Source organism: Physella acuta, unplaced genomic scaffold (assembly GCF_028476545.2).
Source record: "Physella acuta isolate Inbredline_101_S28 unplaced genomic scaffold, ASM2847654v3 ptg000021l, whole genome shotgun sequence".
NCBI classification, from domain to species: Eukaryota; Metazoa; Mollusca; class Gastropoda; family Physidae; genus Physella; species Physella acuta.
Window position 1 is genome coordinate 192625 of NW_026731541.1, and position 19104 is coordinate 211728.

Consider the following 19104-nt stretch of genomic DNA (forward strand, 5'->3'; position numbering starts at 1 on the left):
TTCAACTCTACAACACGACTCAAAAGGTCAGTTTCAGTTGCAAAAATAGTTTTTTTTTTTTTTTTGCGAACTAAGAAAAAGACAATGAGGATAATCGCTATATACTAACAGAAAGGAGCATGGCTAGCTTTTAATAAAACCTTCAACATATTTCATTATTTGCGTTATATTACAGAAAATTAATACTTTCATATTTAATTTTTAAAAGTATCATCTCACAATTAAAACTTCAGTAATATGACATACTACCAAACGCATTCTACGAAAATGAAAAAACTGGTGTTGTATATGATTGTATGGCAAAGTTGTATGGAACATGGCGACTATGGCAAGTGAACGATTTCTCCAAGTACGAGCAATCTCATTACAACTGTACAAACTCCCCTGTCTCCGCCCAACTTCTCCCATAACTACAGTTTGTACAAACTCCCCTGTCTCCGCCCACCTTCTCCCATAACTACAGTTTGTACAAACTCCCCTGTCTCCGCCCAACTTCTCCCATAACTACAGTTTGTACAAACTCCCCTGTCTCCGCCCACCTTCTCCCATAACTACAGTTTGTACAAACTCCCCTGTCTCCGCCCACCTTCTCCCATAACTAAAGTTTGTACAAACTCCCCTGTCTCCGCCCAACTTCTCCCATAACTAAAGTTTGTACAAACTCCCCTGTCTCCGCCCAACTTCTCCCATAACTACAGTTTGTACAAACTCCCCTGTCTCCGCCCACCTTCTCCCATAACTACAGTTTGTACAAACTCCCCTGTCTCCGCCCACCTTCTCCCATAACTACAGTTTGTACAAACTCCCCTGTCTCCGCCCACCTTCTCCCATAACTAAAGTTTGTACAAACTCCCCTGTCTCCGCCCACCTTCTCCCATAACTACAGTTTGTACAAACTCCCCTGTCTCCGCCCACCTTCTCCCATAACTAAAGTTTGTACAAACTCCCCTGTCTCCGCCCACCTTCTCCCATAACTAAAGTTTGTACAAACTCCCCTGTCTCCGCCCACCTTCTCCCATAACTAAAGTTTGTACAAACTCCCCTGTCTCCGCCCACCTTCTCCCATAACTACAGTTTGTACAAACTCCCCTGTCTCCGCCCACCTTCTCCCATAACTAAAGTTTGTACAAACTCCCCTGTCTCCGCCCACCTTCTCCCATAACTAAAGTTTGTACAAACTCCCCTGTCTCCGCCCACCTTCTCCCATAACTAAAGTTTGTACAAACTCCCCTGTCTCCGCCCACCTTCTCCCATAACTACAGTTTGTACAAACTCCCCTGTCTCCGCCCACCTTCTCCCATAACTAAAGTTTGTACAAACTCCCCTGTCTCCGCCCACCTTCTCCCATAACTAAAGTTTGTACAAACTCCCCTGTCTCCGCCCACCTTCTCCCATAACTAAAGTTTGTACAAACTCCCCTGTCTCCGCCCACCTTCTCCCATAACTACAGTTTGTACAAACTCCCCTGTCTCCGCCCACCTTCTCCCATAACTAAAGTTTGTACAAACTCCCCTGTCTCCGCCCACCTTCTCCCATAACTAAAGTTTGTACAAACTCCCCTGTCTCCGCCCACCTTCTCCCATAACTAAAGTTTGTACAAACTCCCCTGTCTCCGCCCACCTTCTCCCATAACTAAAGTTTGTACAAACTCCCCTGTCTCCGCCCACCTTCTCCCATAACTACAGTTTGTACAAACTCCCCTGTCTCCGCCCACCTTCTCCCATAACTACAGTTTGTACAAACTCCCCTGTCTCCGCCCACCTTCTCCCATAACTACAGTTTGTACAAACTCCCATGTCTCCGCCCACCTTCTCCCATAACTACAGTTTGTACAAACTCCCCTGTCTCCGCCCACCTTCTCCCATAACTACAGTTTGTACAAACTCCCCTGTCTCCGCCCACCTTCTCCCATAACTACAGTTTGTACAAACTCCCCTGTCTCCGCCCACCTTCTCCCATAACTACAGTTTGTACAAACTCCCCTGTCTCCGCCCAACTTCTCCCATAACTACAGTTTGTACAAACTCCCCTGTCTCCGCCCACCTTCTCCCATAACTACAGTTTGTACAAACTCCCCTGTCTCCGCCCACCTTCTCCCATAACTAAAGTTTGTACAAACTCCCCTGTCTCCGCCCACCTTCTCCCATAACTACAGTTTGTACAAACTCCCCTGTCTCCGCCCACCTTCTCCCATAACTACAGTTTGTACAAACTCCCCTGTCTCCGCCCACCTTCTCCCATAACTACAGTTTGTACAAACTCCCCTGTCTCCGCCCACCTTCTCCCATAACTAAAGTTTGTACAAACTCCCCTGTCTCCGCCCACCTTCTCCCATAATAAAATTTGTACAAACTCCCCTGTCTCCGCCCAACTTCTCCCATAACTAAAGTTTGTACAAACTCCCCTGTCTCCGACCACCTTCTCCAATAACTAAAGTTTGTACAAACTCCCCTGTCTCCGCCCACCTTCTCCCCTGTCTCCGCCCACCTTCTCCCCCGTCTCCGCCCACCTTCTCCCATAACTACGATTCTGTCCCCCACGGGCATGCGTCCAAGTAAAAAAAAAAAACCATTAAAATGAATCTCAAATTACATTCGAAAACGTTAAAAAATGAACTAAGATTAACCGATTTTTAAAAAGCCACATGAAATCTTTCATGTGGGTTGACTAAAGCCAACGACGAGTTTTTAGCTGGGCCGTCTCAGTGCTTGAAGGAACCCAGACAGGAAATGAAATCAATAACCGTTATGTACATCATAAGGTTGATTTTTTTCACTTTTGCACTCACGGAGATGAATGGCTTACGTTCTAGAAACTCGGACTGTGTTTTGTAACTGGGTATCATGGATACGTCAACAGGCTAAGGAATACACTCGCTGAGCATGTAAATCATACTTTTTAAGAAAACGTTTTTTTTTTATTTGTGTACAATCTACTGAAGACAAAGGTCGAAACATAATTAGTCGTATGGTTTTCTTTAGTTGTTACATAAATAGCGTAGTTGAAATAAAACTCTAGCAAGTGGTTACAAATAAAACTCTAGCAAGTGGTTACAAATAAAACTCTAGCAAGTGGTTACAAATAAAACCCTAGCAAGTGGTTACAAATAAAACTCTAGCAAGTGGTTACAAATAAAACTCTAGCAAGTGGTTACAAATAAAACTCTAGCAAGTGGTTACAAATAAAACCCTAGCAAGTGGTTACAAATAAAACTCTAGCAAGTGGTTACAAATAAAACTCTAGCAAGTGGTTACAAATAAAACTCTAGCAAGTGGTTACAAATAAAACTCTAGCAAGTGGTTACAAATAAAACTCTAGCAAGTGGTTACAAATAAAACTCTAGCAAGTGGTTACAAATAAAACCCTAGCAAGTGGTTACAAATAAAACCCTAGCAAGTGGTTACAAATAAAACTCTAGCAAGTGGTTACAAATAAAACCCTAGCAAGTGGTTACAAATAAAACTCTAGCAAGTGGTTACAAATAAAACTCTAGCAAGTGGTTACAAATAAAACCCTAGCAAGTGGTTACAAATAAAACTCTAGCAAGTGGTTACAAATAAAACTCTAGCAAGTGGTTACAAATAAAACCCTAGCAAGTGGTTACAAATAAAACTCTAGCAAGTGGTTACAAATAAAACTCTAGCAAGTGGTTACAAATAAAACTCTAGCAAGTGGTTACAAATAAAACTCTAGCAAGTGGTTACAAATAAAACTCTAGCAAGTGGTTACAAATAAAACTCTAGCAAGTGGTTACAAATAAAACTCTAGCAAGTGGTTACAAATAAAACTCTAGCAAGTGGTTACAAATAAAACCCTAGCAAGTGGTTACAAATAAAACTCTAGCAAGTGGTTACAAATAAAACTCTAGCAAGTGGTTACAAATAAAACTCTAGCAAGTGGTTACAAATAAAACTCTAGCAAGTGGTTACAAATAAAACTCTAGCAAGTGGTTACAAATAAAACTCTAGCAAGTGGTTACAAATAAAACTCTAGCAAGTGGTTACAAATAAAACTCTAGCAAGTGGTTACAAATAAAACTCTAGCAAGTGGTTACAAATAAAACCCTAGCAAGTGGTTACAAATAAAACCCTAGCAAGTGGTTACAAATAAAACTCTAGCAAGTGGTTACAAATAAAACCCTAGCAAGTGGTTACAAATAAAACTCTAGCAAGTGGTTACAAATAAAACTCTAGCAAGTGGTTACAAATAAAACCCTAGCAAGTGGTTACAAATAAAACTCTAGCAAGTGGTTACAAATAAAACCCTAGCAAGTGGTTACAAATAAAACTCTAGCAAGTGGTTACAAATAAAACTCTAGCAAGTGGTTACAAATAAAACTCTAGCAAGTGGTTACAAATAAAACTCTAGCAAGTGGTTACAAATAAAACTCTAGCAAGTGGTTACAAATAAAACTCTAGCAAGTGGTTACAAATAAAACTCTAGCAAGTGGTTACAAATAAAACTCTAGCAAGTGGTTACAAATAAAACCCTAGCAAGTGGTTACAAATAAAACTCTAGCAAGTGGTTACAAATAAAACTCTAGCAAGTGGTTACAAATAAAACTCTAGCAAGTGGTTATAAATAAAACTCTAGCAAGTGGTTACAAATAAAACTCTAGCAAGTGGTTACAAATAAAACTCTAGCAAGTGGTTACAAATAAAACTCTAGCAAGTGGTTACAAATAAAACTCTAGCAAGTGGTTACAAATAAAACCCTAGCAAGTGGTTACAAATAAAACTCTAGCAAGTGGTTACATGGTCAACAGGATGGCTCGACACAAATCATCGTCTACCACATTGGTCACAGCCAGACCAGAGTGACACACATTTAGTTAACCAAGATAAAAACTTGGCTACAATCGTAGCATCAGTGGCACGTTGGTTTAGACATGAAACAACAACAGGTATACCACATCAACGTCATCTCTCCGGGACAACTTGTTGAGCACAACAAAACATCTTGACTACAGCGCCAATGTACACAGATGCGACAAACCAATGTACAGAGATGCGACAACACAATGTACAGAGCTGTGCCAACCCAATGTACACAGATGCGACAACCCAATGTACACAGATGCGACGAACCCAATGTACACAGATGCGACAACCCAATGTACAGAGATGAGACAACCCAATGTAGAGTGACTGCAGAGATGCGACAACCCAATGTACAGAGCTGTGACAACCCAATGTACAGAGCTGTGACAACCCAATGTACAGAGATGCGACAACCCAATGTACAGAGCTGTGACAACCCAATGTACAGAGATGTGACAACCCAATGTACAGAGCTGTGACAACCCAATGTACAGAGATGTGACAACCCAATGTAGAGTGACTGCAGAGATGTGACAACCCAATGTAGAGTGACTGCAGAGATGTGACAACCCAATGTACAGAGATGTGACAGCCCAATGTACAGAGATGTGACAACCCAATGTACAGAGATGTGACAACCCAAAGTACAGAGATGTGCCAACCCAATGTACAGAGATGTGCCAACCCAATGTACAGAGCTGTGACAACCCAATGTAGAGTGACTGCAGAGAAGTGACAACCCAATGTACAGAGATATGCCAACCCAATGTACAGAGATGTGACAACCCAATGTACAGAGATGTGACAACCCAAAGTACAGAGATGTGCCAACCCAATGTACAGAGATGTGCCAACCCAATGTACAGAGCTGTGACAACCCAATGTAGAGTGACTGCAGAGAAGTGACAACCCAATGTACAGAGATGTGACAACCCAATGTACAGAGCTGTGACAACCCAATGTAGAGTGACTGCAGAGAAGTGACAACCCAATGTACAGAGCTGTGACAACCCAATGTACAGAGATGCGACAACCCAATGTACAGAGCTGTGACAACCCAATGTACAGAGATGTGACAACCCAATGTACAGAGCTGTGACAACCCAATGTACAGAGATGTGACAACCCAATGTACAGAGATGTGACAACCCAATGTAGAGTGACTGCAGAGATGTGACAACCCAATGTACAGAGATGTGACAGCTCAATGTACAGAGATATGCCAACCCAATGTACAGAGATGTGACAACCCAATGTACAGAGATGTGACAACCCAATGTAGAGTGACTGCAGAGATGTGACAACCCAATGTACAGAGATGTGACAACCCAATGTACAGAGAAGTGACAACCCAATGTACAGAGATGTGACAACCCAATGTACAGAGATGTGACAACCCAAAGTACAGAGATGTGCCAACCCAATGTACAGAGATGTGACAACCCAATGTACAGAGAAGTGACAACCCAAAGTACACAGATGCGACAACCCAACGTACAGAGATGACAACCCAATGTACACAGATGCGACAACCCAATGTACAGAGATGTGACAAACCAATGTACAGAGAAGTGACAACCCAAAGTACACAGATGCGACAACCCAACGTACAGAGATGACAACCCAATGTACAGAGCTGTGCCAACCCAATGTACAGAGCTGTGCCAACCCAATGTACAGAGATGTGACAACCCAATGTACAGAGATGTGACAAACCAATGTACAGAGATGTGACAACCCAATGTACAGAGATGTGACAAACCAATGTACAGAGATGTGACAACCCAATGTACAGAGATGTGACAACCCAATGTACAGAGCTGTGCCAACCCAATGTACAGAGCTGTGCCAACCCAATGTACAGAGATGTGACAACCCAATGTACAGAGCTGTGCCAACCCAATGTACAGAGATGTGACAACCCAATGTACAGAGATGTGACAAACCAATGTACAGAGATGTGACAACCCAATGTACAGAGATGTGCCAACCCAATGTACAGAGCTGTGCCAACCCAATGTACAGAGATGTGACAACCCAATGTACAGAGCTGTGCCAACCCAATGTACAGAGATGTGACAACCCAATGTACAGAGATGTGACAAACCAATGTACAGAGATGTGACAACCCAATGTACAGAGATGTGCCAACCCAATGTACAGAGATGTGACAACCCAATGTACAGAGCTGTGACAACCCAATGTACAGAGATGTGATAACCACATAATGACACAGTTATGAAAGCTGTGTCGAGAGATTAGCCACACCAAACGTGTGCATGTTTCTATACCATTCATGCTCTGTACCAAGGCTATGTGGTTAGGACAAAACTTGAACAACGGACATTAACTTCGGTAAAGAGTTTTTTCTAGAAATAAATATGGAAAAATGTAAAGTTGTAGTTCTATTTCTCTCATAGCCTCGGCACAATGACCTATCACCGTTCAGGAAACGGGAAAGCCCAAAAAATGATCCTAGCAGAGAGCAAGGAAGAAAAGCCAGCGACGTAAACAAATTTTCCCACTAGAGAATGTCATTAGTCTAATGAGTTATTGCAATAAAGTCTCTTCTTTAACTCACGGCTTAATTAAGCAATTAAGTGCTGATTAGTAAACCTTTTATCTGCGGTATTCACAGACTTAAAGGCAAACAAACCTGAGCCACTCGTAAGAGTGCAGGCCGTGTGCTCGATGATGTCATAGTACGAGCCAGGAATGACACATCCTAGCCTACTATCCATTCTCAAGGTCAAGTATTGCCCGCCGAGGGAAAAAACAAGGCTGTTTACCAGACCAGACAGGGGGAAATAGAGCAGCGTGACACAACGGGAGCGGGTGGGTGAGTCCGCCCACTACCCCCATGTATCTGCGCCGTTATGTTTATTGAGTTCAATGCCAGGGAAAGTGGGGGGGGGGGGGGGGGGGGGGGGAGGGAGGCGTAGGATTGCGCCATGTTCTAGCTTTACGGACAGTTCAGTCGGACTTGACCACTCATTCAACTTGATGCTGCGTTTTTTCTTCAATCAAATCGTACAGACAACACTTACAGCCAACACCACTCTCAGCGGCCAAACCCAGTTTTTTAAACAACCATTCATATTTAACATAGATAACACCAGGTCTACATACAACCACTGACATTTATAGCAGTTTCCCCACGAAGAAAGTCTACCGTCTCCCCCCCCCCCCCCCCCCACCCCCCGCCCCGAACGAAATCAAATTTATATAGAAAATATATACTTTTAACAGTGTCGGCCCCTCCGAAAATTTCAAGTGCCCCCCCCCCCCCCCGGAGAAAAAAGTCTGGAAGAAACACTGATTTCAAACAACACTAGGCCTATACGTTAAACACACAAACACACGGAAAACATTTGAACAGAACACACAACACATCCCTTCCCCGGTGTAAGTATCAGATTCAGCAAAGGCCACTCCCCAAATGTTACCGGATCTAAAAGTAGCAAGGATCTTGAATTATTGAAATGGCTTAAGGATTTTACGATTGAATGAGCTTTCGGTGTCAAATGGCCATTTAAAAATAACTTTATACAAATATGTCGCGATGTTTTTAGCTCCAATAAGGATTTGAAATCTACATGAAAGTAAGTTGTACAGTTTCCTGTGTAGGTTGTTAGCCTCTCATGTATGACTGATACAAACAACGTCAATCAACAGCACAGATATGAAGTTGTTGTTTAACCTTCAGTCTTCCCTTGCCCTACTAATCATATGTGCAGCAACCAGCAGCGGGTACTAACGTGTAATGTCGGACTACACAAGTGCACTGTTAAACAAACAAACAACGACTGAGTAGAAAACAACTTGCACGACACCGTGTCGTCCTCGCCCCCAATAGATCGTGATAGCCGGGCGTAAACAACTCGGGGTTTGTCATGTTGACATCAAATCACGCCATCTAGAGGGGGGGGGGGGTCTTTCTGTCTTAGTACAGAGTGGATGGACATTGACATGGGTGGATGTAGAACAACAGTGGATGGACATTGACATGGGTGGATGTAGAACAACAGTGGGTGGACATTGACATGGGGGATGTAGAACAACAGTGGGTGGACATTGACATGGGGGATGTAGAACAACAGTGGGTGGACATTGACATGGGGGATGTAGAACAACAGTGGGTGGACATTGACATGGGGGATGTAGAACAACAGTGGGTGGACATTGACATGGGGGATGTAGAACAACAGTGGATGGACATTGACATGGGGGATGTAGAACAACAGTGGGTGGACATTGACATGGGTGGATGTAGAACAACAGTGGATGGACATTGACATGGGGGATGTAGAACAACAGTGGGTGGACATTGACATGGGGGATGTAGAACAACAGTGGGTGGACATTGACATGGGGGATGTAGAACAACAGTGGGTGGACATTGACATGGGGGATGTAGAACAACAGTGGGTGGACATTGACATGGGGGATGTAGAACAACAGTGGATGGACATTGACATGGGGGATGTAGAACAACAGTGGGTGGACATTGACATGGGTGGATGTAGAACAACAGTGGATGGACATTGACATGGGGGATGTAGAACAACAGTGGGTGGACATTGACATGGGGGATGTAGAACAACAGTGGGTGGACATTGACATGGGGGATGTAGAACAACAGTGGATGGACATTGACATGGGGGATGTAGAACAACAGTGGGTGGACATTGACATGGGGGATGTAGAACAACAGTGGGTGGACATTGACATGGGGGATGTAGAACAACAGTGGGTGGACATTGACATGGGGGATGTAGAACAACAGTGGATGGACATTGACATGGGGGATGTAGAACAACAGTGGGTGGACATTGACATGGGGGATGTAGAACAACAGTGGGTGGACATTGACATGGGGGATGTAGAACAACAGTGGGTGGACATTGACATGGGGGATGTAGAACAACAGTGGATGGACATTGACATGGGGGATGTAGAACAACAGTGGGTGGACATTGACATGGGGGATGTAGAACAACAGTGGATGGACATTGACATGGGGGATGTAGAACAACAGTGGGTGGACATTGACATGGGGGATGTAGAACAACAGTGGGTGGACATTGACATGGGGGATGTAGAACAACAGTGGGTGGACATTGACATGGGGGATGTAGAACAACAGTGGGTGGACATTGACATGGGGGATGTAGAACAACAGTGGGTGGACATTGACATGGGGGATGTAGAACAACAGTGGATGGACATTGACATGGGGGATGTAGAACAACAGTGGGTGGACATTGACATGGGGGATGTAGAACAACAGTGGGTGGACATTGACATGGGGGATGTAGAACAACAGTGGATGGACATTGACATGGGGGATGTAGAACAACAGTGGGTGGACATTGACATGGGGGATGTAGAACAACAGTGGATGGACATTGACATGGGGGATGTAGAACAACAGTGGGTGGACATTGACATGGGGGATGTAGAACAACAGTGGGTGGACATTGACATGGGGGATGTAGAACAACAGTGGGTGGACATTGACATGGGGGATGTAGAACAACAGTGGGTGGACATTGACATGGGGGATGTAGAACAACAGTGGGTGGACATTGACATGGGGGATGTAGAACAACAGTGGATGGACATTGACATGGGGGATGTAGAACAACAGTGGGTGGACATTGACATGGGTGGATGTAGAACAACAGTGGGTGGACATTGACATGGGGGATGTAGAACAACAGTGGATGGACATTGACATGGGGGATGTAGAACAACAGTGGGTGGACATTGACATGGGGGATGTAGAACAACTGTGGGTGGACATTGACATGGGGGATGTAGAACAACAGTGGGTGGACATTGACATGGGGGATGTAGAACAACAGTGGGTGGACATTGACATGGGGGATGTAGAACAACAGTGGGTGGACATTGACATGGGTGGATGTAGAACAACAGTGGATGGACATTGACATGGGGGATGTAGAACAACAGTGGGTGGACATTGACATGGGGGATGTAGAACAACAGTGGGTGGACATTGACATGGGTGGATGTAGAACAACAGTGGATGGACATTGACATGGGGGATGTAGAACAACAGTGGGTGGACATTGACATGGGGGATGTAGAACAACAGTGGGTGGACATTGACATGGGTGGATGTAGAACAACAGTGGATGGACATTGACATGGGGGATGTAGAACAACAGTGGATGGACATTGACATGGGTGGATGTAGAACAACAGTGGATGGACATTGACATGGTGGATGTAGAACAACAGTGGATGGACATTGACATGGGGGATGTAGAACAACAGTGGATGGACATTGACATGGGTGGATGTAGAACAACAGTGGATGGACATTGACATGGGTGGATGTAGAACAACAGTGGATGGACATTGACATGGGGGATGTAGAACAACAGTGGATGGACATTGACATGGGTGGATGTAGAACAACAGTGGATGGACATTGACATGGTGGATGTAGAACAACAGTGGGTGGACATTGACATGGGGGATGTAGAACAACAGTGGATGGACATTGACATGGGGGATGTAGAACAACAGTGGATGGACATTGACATGGGGGATGTAGAACAACAGTGGGTGGACATTGACATGGGGGATGTAGAACAACAGTGGATGGACATTGACATGGGTGGATGTAGAACAACAGTGGATGGACATTGACATGGGGGATGTAGAACAACAGTGGATGGACATTGACATGGGGGATGTAGAACAACAGTGGGTGGACATTGACATGGGGGATGTAGAACAACAGTGGATGGACATTGACATGGGGGATGTAGAACAACAGTGGATGGACATTGACATGGGTGGATGTAGAACAACAGTGGATGGACATTGACATGGGGGATGTAGAACAACAGTGGGTGGACATTGACATGGGTGGATGTAGAACAACAGTGGGTGGACATTGACATGGGTGGATGTAGAACAACAGTGGGTGGACATTGACATGGGTGGATGTAGAGCAACAGTGGATGGACATTGACGACATGGGTGGATGAAGACAGAAGAAATATATTTTTTGGAAATACAGATGGGCAAACCACCGAGATCAACCTGAGGGAGCACCTCGCCCGTCCCTTGCCCGCAAAAGGAGGGTTGGGCGTAGGATTAGCAAGCTACCCATATAACATTAACAACGCAAACACATAAAACCTACGAGCAGTCAAGCTAGTCATTAATCCAACAATACTGTAAAACAAACACAGAGCCAACACCCTTCCATCTTCACCCCCCCCCTCCACACACACACTCCTCACCCTTCCATCTTCACCCCCCCCCCCCCCCACACACACACACTCCCACACAGTGCCCCACATTTTTTTTCAACCAGCCACGCAACAAAACAACTCTAAATATAGAACCAGCGTAAAGCTAAAACATTCTTTCATATAAACCAGTCCTAACCAACCTTCAAGAATACCAATCGAGTGGGGATTTAAAAAACAAACTTCAGCTTACAACTAATAATACCCTAGATATTACTTATTACGTTTATACGGGTATCTACCAAAGTAAAAAAAAAGTGCTTGCCACCCCGTCCATCCTACCATCCCGTAGGCTGGGTGATCGATAGGACATGCACTGCAACTTGCCGCTCAAGCTCTTTCAAACTCATAAACACGAAAAACATAGCTGGTCTATTTTAGGCCAGGGTTAAGAGTACAGTGGTTCTAGTACAGATAGAAAAACAACCCCCACCCCTCCGTAAACATTACCATCAAGTAACAGAGCGATCGGTTGTAATGCTAGTCCAGAAACATGATTGCCCCCCTTGCATCTAGCAATCTTGTTCTAGACAAAACAAAGGTTCTCAACCCAGTCTAAGGACCCACATTTGATTGTTCGCAATAGCTACATTATGTACACGTGCAGTTATTAAATTTCATGCATACATTAACAGTCAAACTTGGAGCAATTAATTATCTAGCTATAAAGTTTTAAACAAGTATTTTAATAGTTTCATTTCAGAAGTGCTGTAGGTAGCATATTTGCAAATTTGCTTTCAACAAAGTGTTTCAATAATTATTTCTTTAAAAAAAAATTATTTGCCGGCATCACATAACTGAGAAGACATCTGAACACGACATGTGATGGTAAAGTGGAATCCTAGTGTTGCCTGTAACAATGTTAGAACCGCCGAGAGTGATTATGGTAACCTAGAAAACAAGGCCTTCAGTCAGCCCGGACTTGGTACCATGGCCCACTTTTGAGCGCGTTATTTGTGCACACTATTCACGCTGGGTAAACCTAGGGAACGTGTGTATAGGACATTCCTTAATCTTGTTATTTTCGTACCATTCAATCCTTTTTATCGTAGAGCATTACCCTACACCCTCCCCTTACCCCATCGCCTATACTACTACGTTCTAAATGACGACATAGTCATCCCTTAATACAAAGACAAGCTCGGCTGCAGACAATGAACATTTTATACCTATTGGTAGAGTCAACAATACACATGTTGTAAGTCTGATCTATGTCAGCTTTGTACCACGGTAAGCTGCGGGCATCACGTGACTTGACCAACATTGATCCCCCACAAAACGTCAAGTGTAAAGCCGGACTGGAAACCTGCCCAGCACACATGGCCTTGACATCAAAGTGGTAAACAACTGGTTACGGAGGTTCATCACCCCCCCCCCCATCCACTCGATTGCCTCACCCATAACAACACGTGACCCAAACGCTAACATATCCTTCACTGATGTCTTAGACTGCATGTTCCATTTTTTTATAATTGAATGCTAGCGAGGTATAAAACAAGAAACTAGGACGGAGGCGTCAATCAATACAATAAATTGCAGGTGCTCATTCCAAACTGACCCAAATAGCAGACCGACGTAAACAACAATACCTGGGACGCAGTTGTCCAAAATAACGAAGGACGTTCAATCCAAATAAACAAGACAGATAAACAGGACACCATGACATCTGGCCAGACTTACAGACCCCCCCCCCCCTCCCCACCGAGTTGGGCATTAGTCAATATTACAAATACTTCACCGTCACGAGATAAACATTTTGTAACAAGAAACAAAACACATCATTAATTAACCAAATTGCCAGCTTTGCTCAACAAGTCAATGAACCTGTGTTTGTTTTGCATTTCTGTCTCCACTGCAATGAATTCATGCCGACCTCTGGGATTTCACAACACAAAGCTGGTCGCGGGGAAAAAGATGGCGGCTACTTTCATTTTCGTCAGACCTGATGCCGGTAGACCGACCTTTTAGAGACGGACCTTTCTAGATCCAGCAGGCGACATCCGGGAATTTCTGTGTGATACAACACTGGCTGCATGTCGTGGACAGACGTCCAACACTGGCTGCATGTTGTAGACAGACGTCCAACACTGGCTGCATGTCGTGGACAGACGTCCATCACTGGCTGCATGTAGTTGACAGACGTCCAACACTGGCTGCATGTCGTTGACAGACGTCCAACACTGGCTGCATGTCGTGGACAGACGTCCATCACTGGCTGCATGTCGTTGACAGACGTCCATCACTGGCTGTGACAGTTTACAGCGGACACGTACATCTATTTAATGGCTTGTAAACAACTGGTATCAAATCCATCTCAGTTCCACCTCGGTGGATACGCCACAACTACAGTTCCACCTCGGTGGATACGCCACTACTACAGTTCCACCTTAGTGGATACGCCACTACTACAGTTACACGTTAGTGGATACGCCACTACCACTGAGACCGTTCCACTTTAATGGACACCCCTGTGCAGGCCAGACTCAAAATTCCAACGAGCACAAACAAGCGTGGCATAGAACTGGTAAACATCGGCCATGTTGTTTGGTACAAATCTATGGCGGACACGTCTGCTTGTCCGACTTAACCTTGGCGGGGTAGAAAGTCAAAACAATTTTCTTCAAACAATTTTTCGGCGGTTCTCAGTCTGAGACTGGATGGGGTCCTGGTTTAGATGAGCCCTTCCCTTGGTTTGTATTAAATAGTATTTATGTTGCATCATGCTACTGCGTGTCAACAAGTTTTACTTTGAGAACCGCTTTAATTGAAGACGGATAAAATTTTTTTTTTTTTACCATACACGACAAACAACCAGAGGCGTAGCGACCTTTCCCGGCGCCCGGGGACAAACTGTCAATTTGGCGCCCCCTCGGGAGCCAATTTTCAATTTGCACCCCCACCCCCTTCAAACTTTTGATTTGAACCCCCTCTCCCCAAACTGCAAAAATGCCGCTAAAATGACATTTTAATTTGTTTTTACAACCCATTTTGGCGCCCCCTAATGTCGGCGCCCGGGGACATATGTACCCCCCTGCCCCCCCCCCCATCGCTACGCCTCTGCATACAACACAGTAGATCTACAGCAACATACACCATATACTACATGTAACAGTTTAACAGTTATGTTTTACCATGAGCGCCTCACGAGCTTTTTCGTTTGAACTACGCCAGTGTCTGCCCTTGACATTGTCTATAATAATAGATGCCTCCCCCTTTCTCTCTTCCCCCCCCCCCCCCAAAAAAAAAAAGCAACAAACAACTAGATGAAGTTCGCTTTTAATTTTCATTTTGTCAAGCGTGTGGTCCGAAATGTTTTTGTTGTGATGTTGACCTTATTCTAGTGTATGCACTATTTTATTATTATTTGGGGGGGGGGGGGGGATGTGTGACGGCAAATAAGTCGGAGACTACAAGTAGCATCAAACAACTGATGGTTCGCCTAGTGTGATAACGTGCCCTTACCCTCTAGAACAAGTTCATTTTGTAGTATTTTCATATCTTTCATTGTGCTAAACTAGTCCAAGGTTAAGGTCATACTAGACAAACACCCATCCATCTTATTTCCCCAATCATTTGTACGCCCCTACAGCTTAACGTGACGAGAGCGAAAACAAAACAGCTACGGAGTATCCAAATTGTATCAAATGGTAATAACAGTCATCTGGTTTGTTTTCTAAGTGATGACTCGGCTATGGGTGAAATAAAAAGTGGGAGTGGTAGATTTAATAAGACAAGTTGTTTATAAAGAAAACCTCTGTTTTCCCCAAGAAACTCTGAACATAAAATACAATCTGGAAGGGCAACAAAGAATACAAAATATAATATTATTTATTAATAACCCTTAGTCTAAATCAACGTATCTTGCTAAGATATGTAGATGAAAGTGTAAGTAATGTGCATGTAACTCAAGGCTTACCTTGCAGGCTTCACATATGTAGGCGCCGCAGTAAAATCCAGCAGCTAAATCCCCACAGACCTGACAGTGGATGGTCTCCCCTGAAGAGGTTGAGGTGGTGCTGTGGAAACAGTCCTCTAGGCTGGAAATACTCCCACTCCTCTGGTTCCCGGTCCTCAAGAGCTGCTCACAGGAGCCCGTGGACGAGTCTGGTAGAGCCGAGGAGCCGGGCGAGGTGCACTGACCGTCGAAGCCCCTGGGGCTGGACTTGCAAATGAAGGGCGAGGTGGACGTAGGTGGCGAGCCAAGAGTGTCCGAACTGTTGCGATAAGACTTGTTGGCTGGTTTGGTGGAATGAACAGAGGAGTCCTCCAGCTTCTTGTTGCCTTTCATCGAGTAATCCTCCGCATCATCAAGCGGCTCTGACTTGACGATCACCTCATCTTTATCCTTATCAACATCATCCTTGTATTTATCTGATGACTTGTCCGAGTATCGAGCTTTCTTGGTTAGTTTTTTGCCAAGCTTGGAGGATCTCTTGAGCCTCTCCACACTGCTGATGCCGTACTTGGTCTGGAATATGCTGGGGCTGTAGCCCATAAACGGAGACTTTTCCGTCAGCGTGAACAGCTGCTCTGTGTCGGCCATCTTAGTTAGAAGTCATCAAATCAAAGAGAGGTTAAGTCTAATGTTAAGGCGAATCAGCGTCCACACGGTGGTGGTTTAACATCAATGAACCACGTGACAGTCTAGCCAACAAGGTGGACAGCTGGCCGACTATACAGCCTCCCCATCTTGAGTTCATCGATTCACAACGTCCATCTAACTGGCGCTCATCATCTGAAAGATACAACAAGATGACAGAGTTAACACTAGCCAGCGTGGACATACGGGTGGAATCTACTGAAAGATACACGGGGTAGCTAACAAGTACTTGCTGCAGCTCGATCAATTATTCATGCCTTCATGTACGTATGACGCATGGAGCATAACATGTCACGATGACACAGGTAGCATACCGTATGTCTTTATGACACAGGTAGCATACCGTATGTCTTTATGACATAGGTAGCATACCGTATGTCTTTATGACACAGGTAGCATACCGTATGTCTTTATGACACAGGTAGCATACCGTATGTCTTTATGACACAGGTAGCATACCGTATGTCTTTATGACACAGATAGCAAAACATGTTTGTGAAAATAGTATAATTTATGACCAAACTTTATTTCTTTACTGTATCTAAACAAATCATCTGTTCCCTATCGTACCCATATACACGTGGAGCAGAGGAAGTAGAGTTCAACTGTTTTAATGACCACGGCATGAGAATAGTGTGGCTTAGCAATATACCTTCTGAACAAAAACATTATATAATGTTTATAAAAACGAATTCGCAACTATGTAAAGCATGTTCTTTGATCATAAGAAGTCAGCTTGTACAACGGCGAGGGGAAACAACGCTACACAACATTTCTAAAGACAGAATTATGGGACAATGGCATTTGAATATTTCATTTTTTTTTATTTAAAAAAAATTTGGCTAAAGAAATACATTTCTCGGAAAATTGAATGAAGCATTACGAAAGCCATTTTTCAAGTGTAAATAAAACTCCCAGAAGTGTGCCCTTGTGGGGGTGAAAGGGTGTAACGCTGAATGTCAGAAACTGTTCGTGCTGGGTGCCCGCCCCTACCACCGACACACATGTCGACATGACACACAGCCGTCCCAACGTTATACCCACGTGACGTCACGACAAGTCGACAGACACAGCCGTCCCAACGTTATACCCACGTGACGTCACGACATGTCGACAGACACAACCGTCTCAACGTTATGCCCACGTGACGTCACGACATGTCGACAGACACAGCCGTCCCAACGTTATACCCACGTGACGTCACGACATGTCGACATGACACACAGCCGTCCCAACGTTATACCCACGTGACGTCACGACATGTCGACATGACACACAGCCGTCCCAACGTTATGCCCACGTGACGGCACGACATGTCGACATGACACACAGCCGTCCCAACGTTATGCCCACGTGACGTCACGACATGTCGACATGACACACAGCCGTCCCAACGTTATGCCCACGTGACGTCACGACATGTCGACATGACACACAGCCGTCCCAACGTTATGCCCACGTGACGTCACATGTCGACAGACACAGCCGTCCCAACGTTATGCCCACGTGACGTCACGACATGTCGACAGACACAGCCGTCCCAACGTTATGCCCACGTGACGTCACGACATGTCGACAGACACAGCCGCCCCAACGTTATGCCCACGTGACGTCACGACATGTCGACAGACACAGCCGTCTCAACGTTATGCCCACGTGACGTCACGACATGTCGACAGACACAGCCGTCCCAACGTTATACCCACGTGACGTCACGACATGTCGACAGACACAGCCGTCCCAACGTTATACCCACGTGACGTCACGACATGTCGACAGACACAGCCGTCCCAACGTTATGCCCACGTGACGTCACGACATGTCGACAGACACAGCCGTCCCAACGTTATACCCACGTGACGTCACGACATGTCGACAGACACAGCCGTCCCAACGTTATGCCCACGTGACGTCACGACATGTCGACAGACACAGCCGTCTCAACGTTATACCCACGTGACGTCACGACATGTCGACATGACACACAGCCGTCCCAACGTTATGCCCACGTGACGTCACGACATGTCGACAGACACAGCCGTCCCAACGTTATACCCACGTGACGTCACGACATGTCGACATGACACACAGCCGTCCCAACGTTATGCCCACGTGACGTCACGACATGTCGACATGACACACAGCCGTCCCGTCCCAACGTTATGCCCACGTGACGTCACGACATGTCGACAGACACACAGCCGTCCCAACGTTATGCCCACGTGACGTCACGACATGTCGACATGACACACAGCCGTCCCAACGTTATGCCCACGTGACGTCACGACATGTCGACATGACACACAGCCGTCCCAACGTTATACCCACGTGACGTCACGACATGTCGACAGACACAGCCGTCCCAACGTTATGCCCACGTGACGTCACGACA

The 19104-nt window shown here is 45.1% G+C and overlaps 1 protein-coding gene across 6 annotated transcripts in view; it reads right to left on the bottom strand.

Annotated features, from left to right (window-relative positions):
* LOC131940188 (uncharacterized) overlaps positions 1-19104 on the bottom strand; it is a 55914-nt gene that overhangs the window by 19317 nt on the left and 17493 nt on the right. For all 6 annotated transcript variants that reach the window (XM_059298825.1, XM_059298846.1, XM_059298838.1 and 3 more), the window contains exon 2: positions 16029-16847. In XM_059298825.1, coding sequence (XP_059154808.1) covers positions 16029-16655 — 627 coding nt within the window. In that variant the 5' untranslated portion in view covers positions 16656-16847. The remainder of the gene's footprint in view (positions 1-16028; positions 16848-19104) is intronic.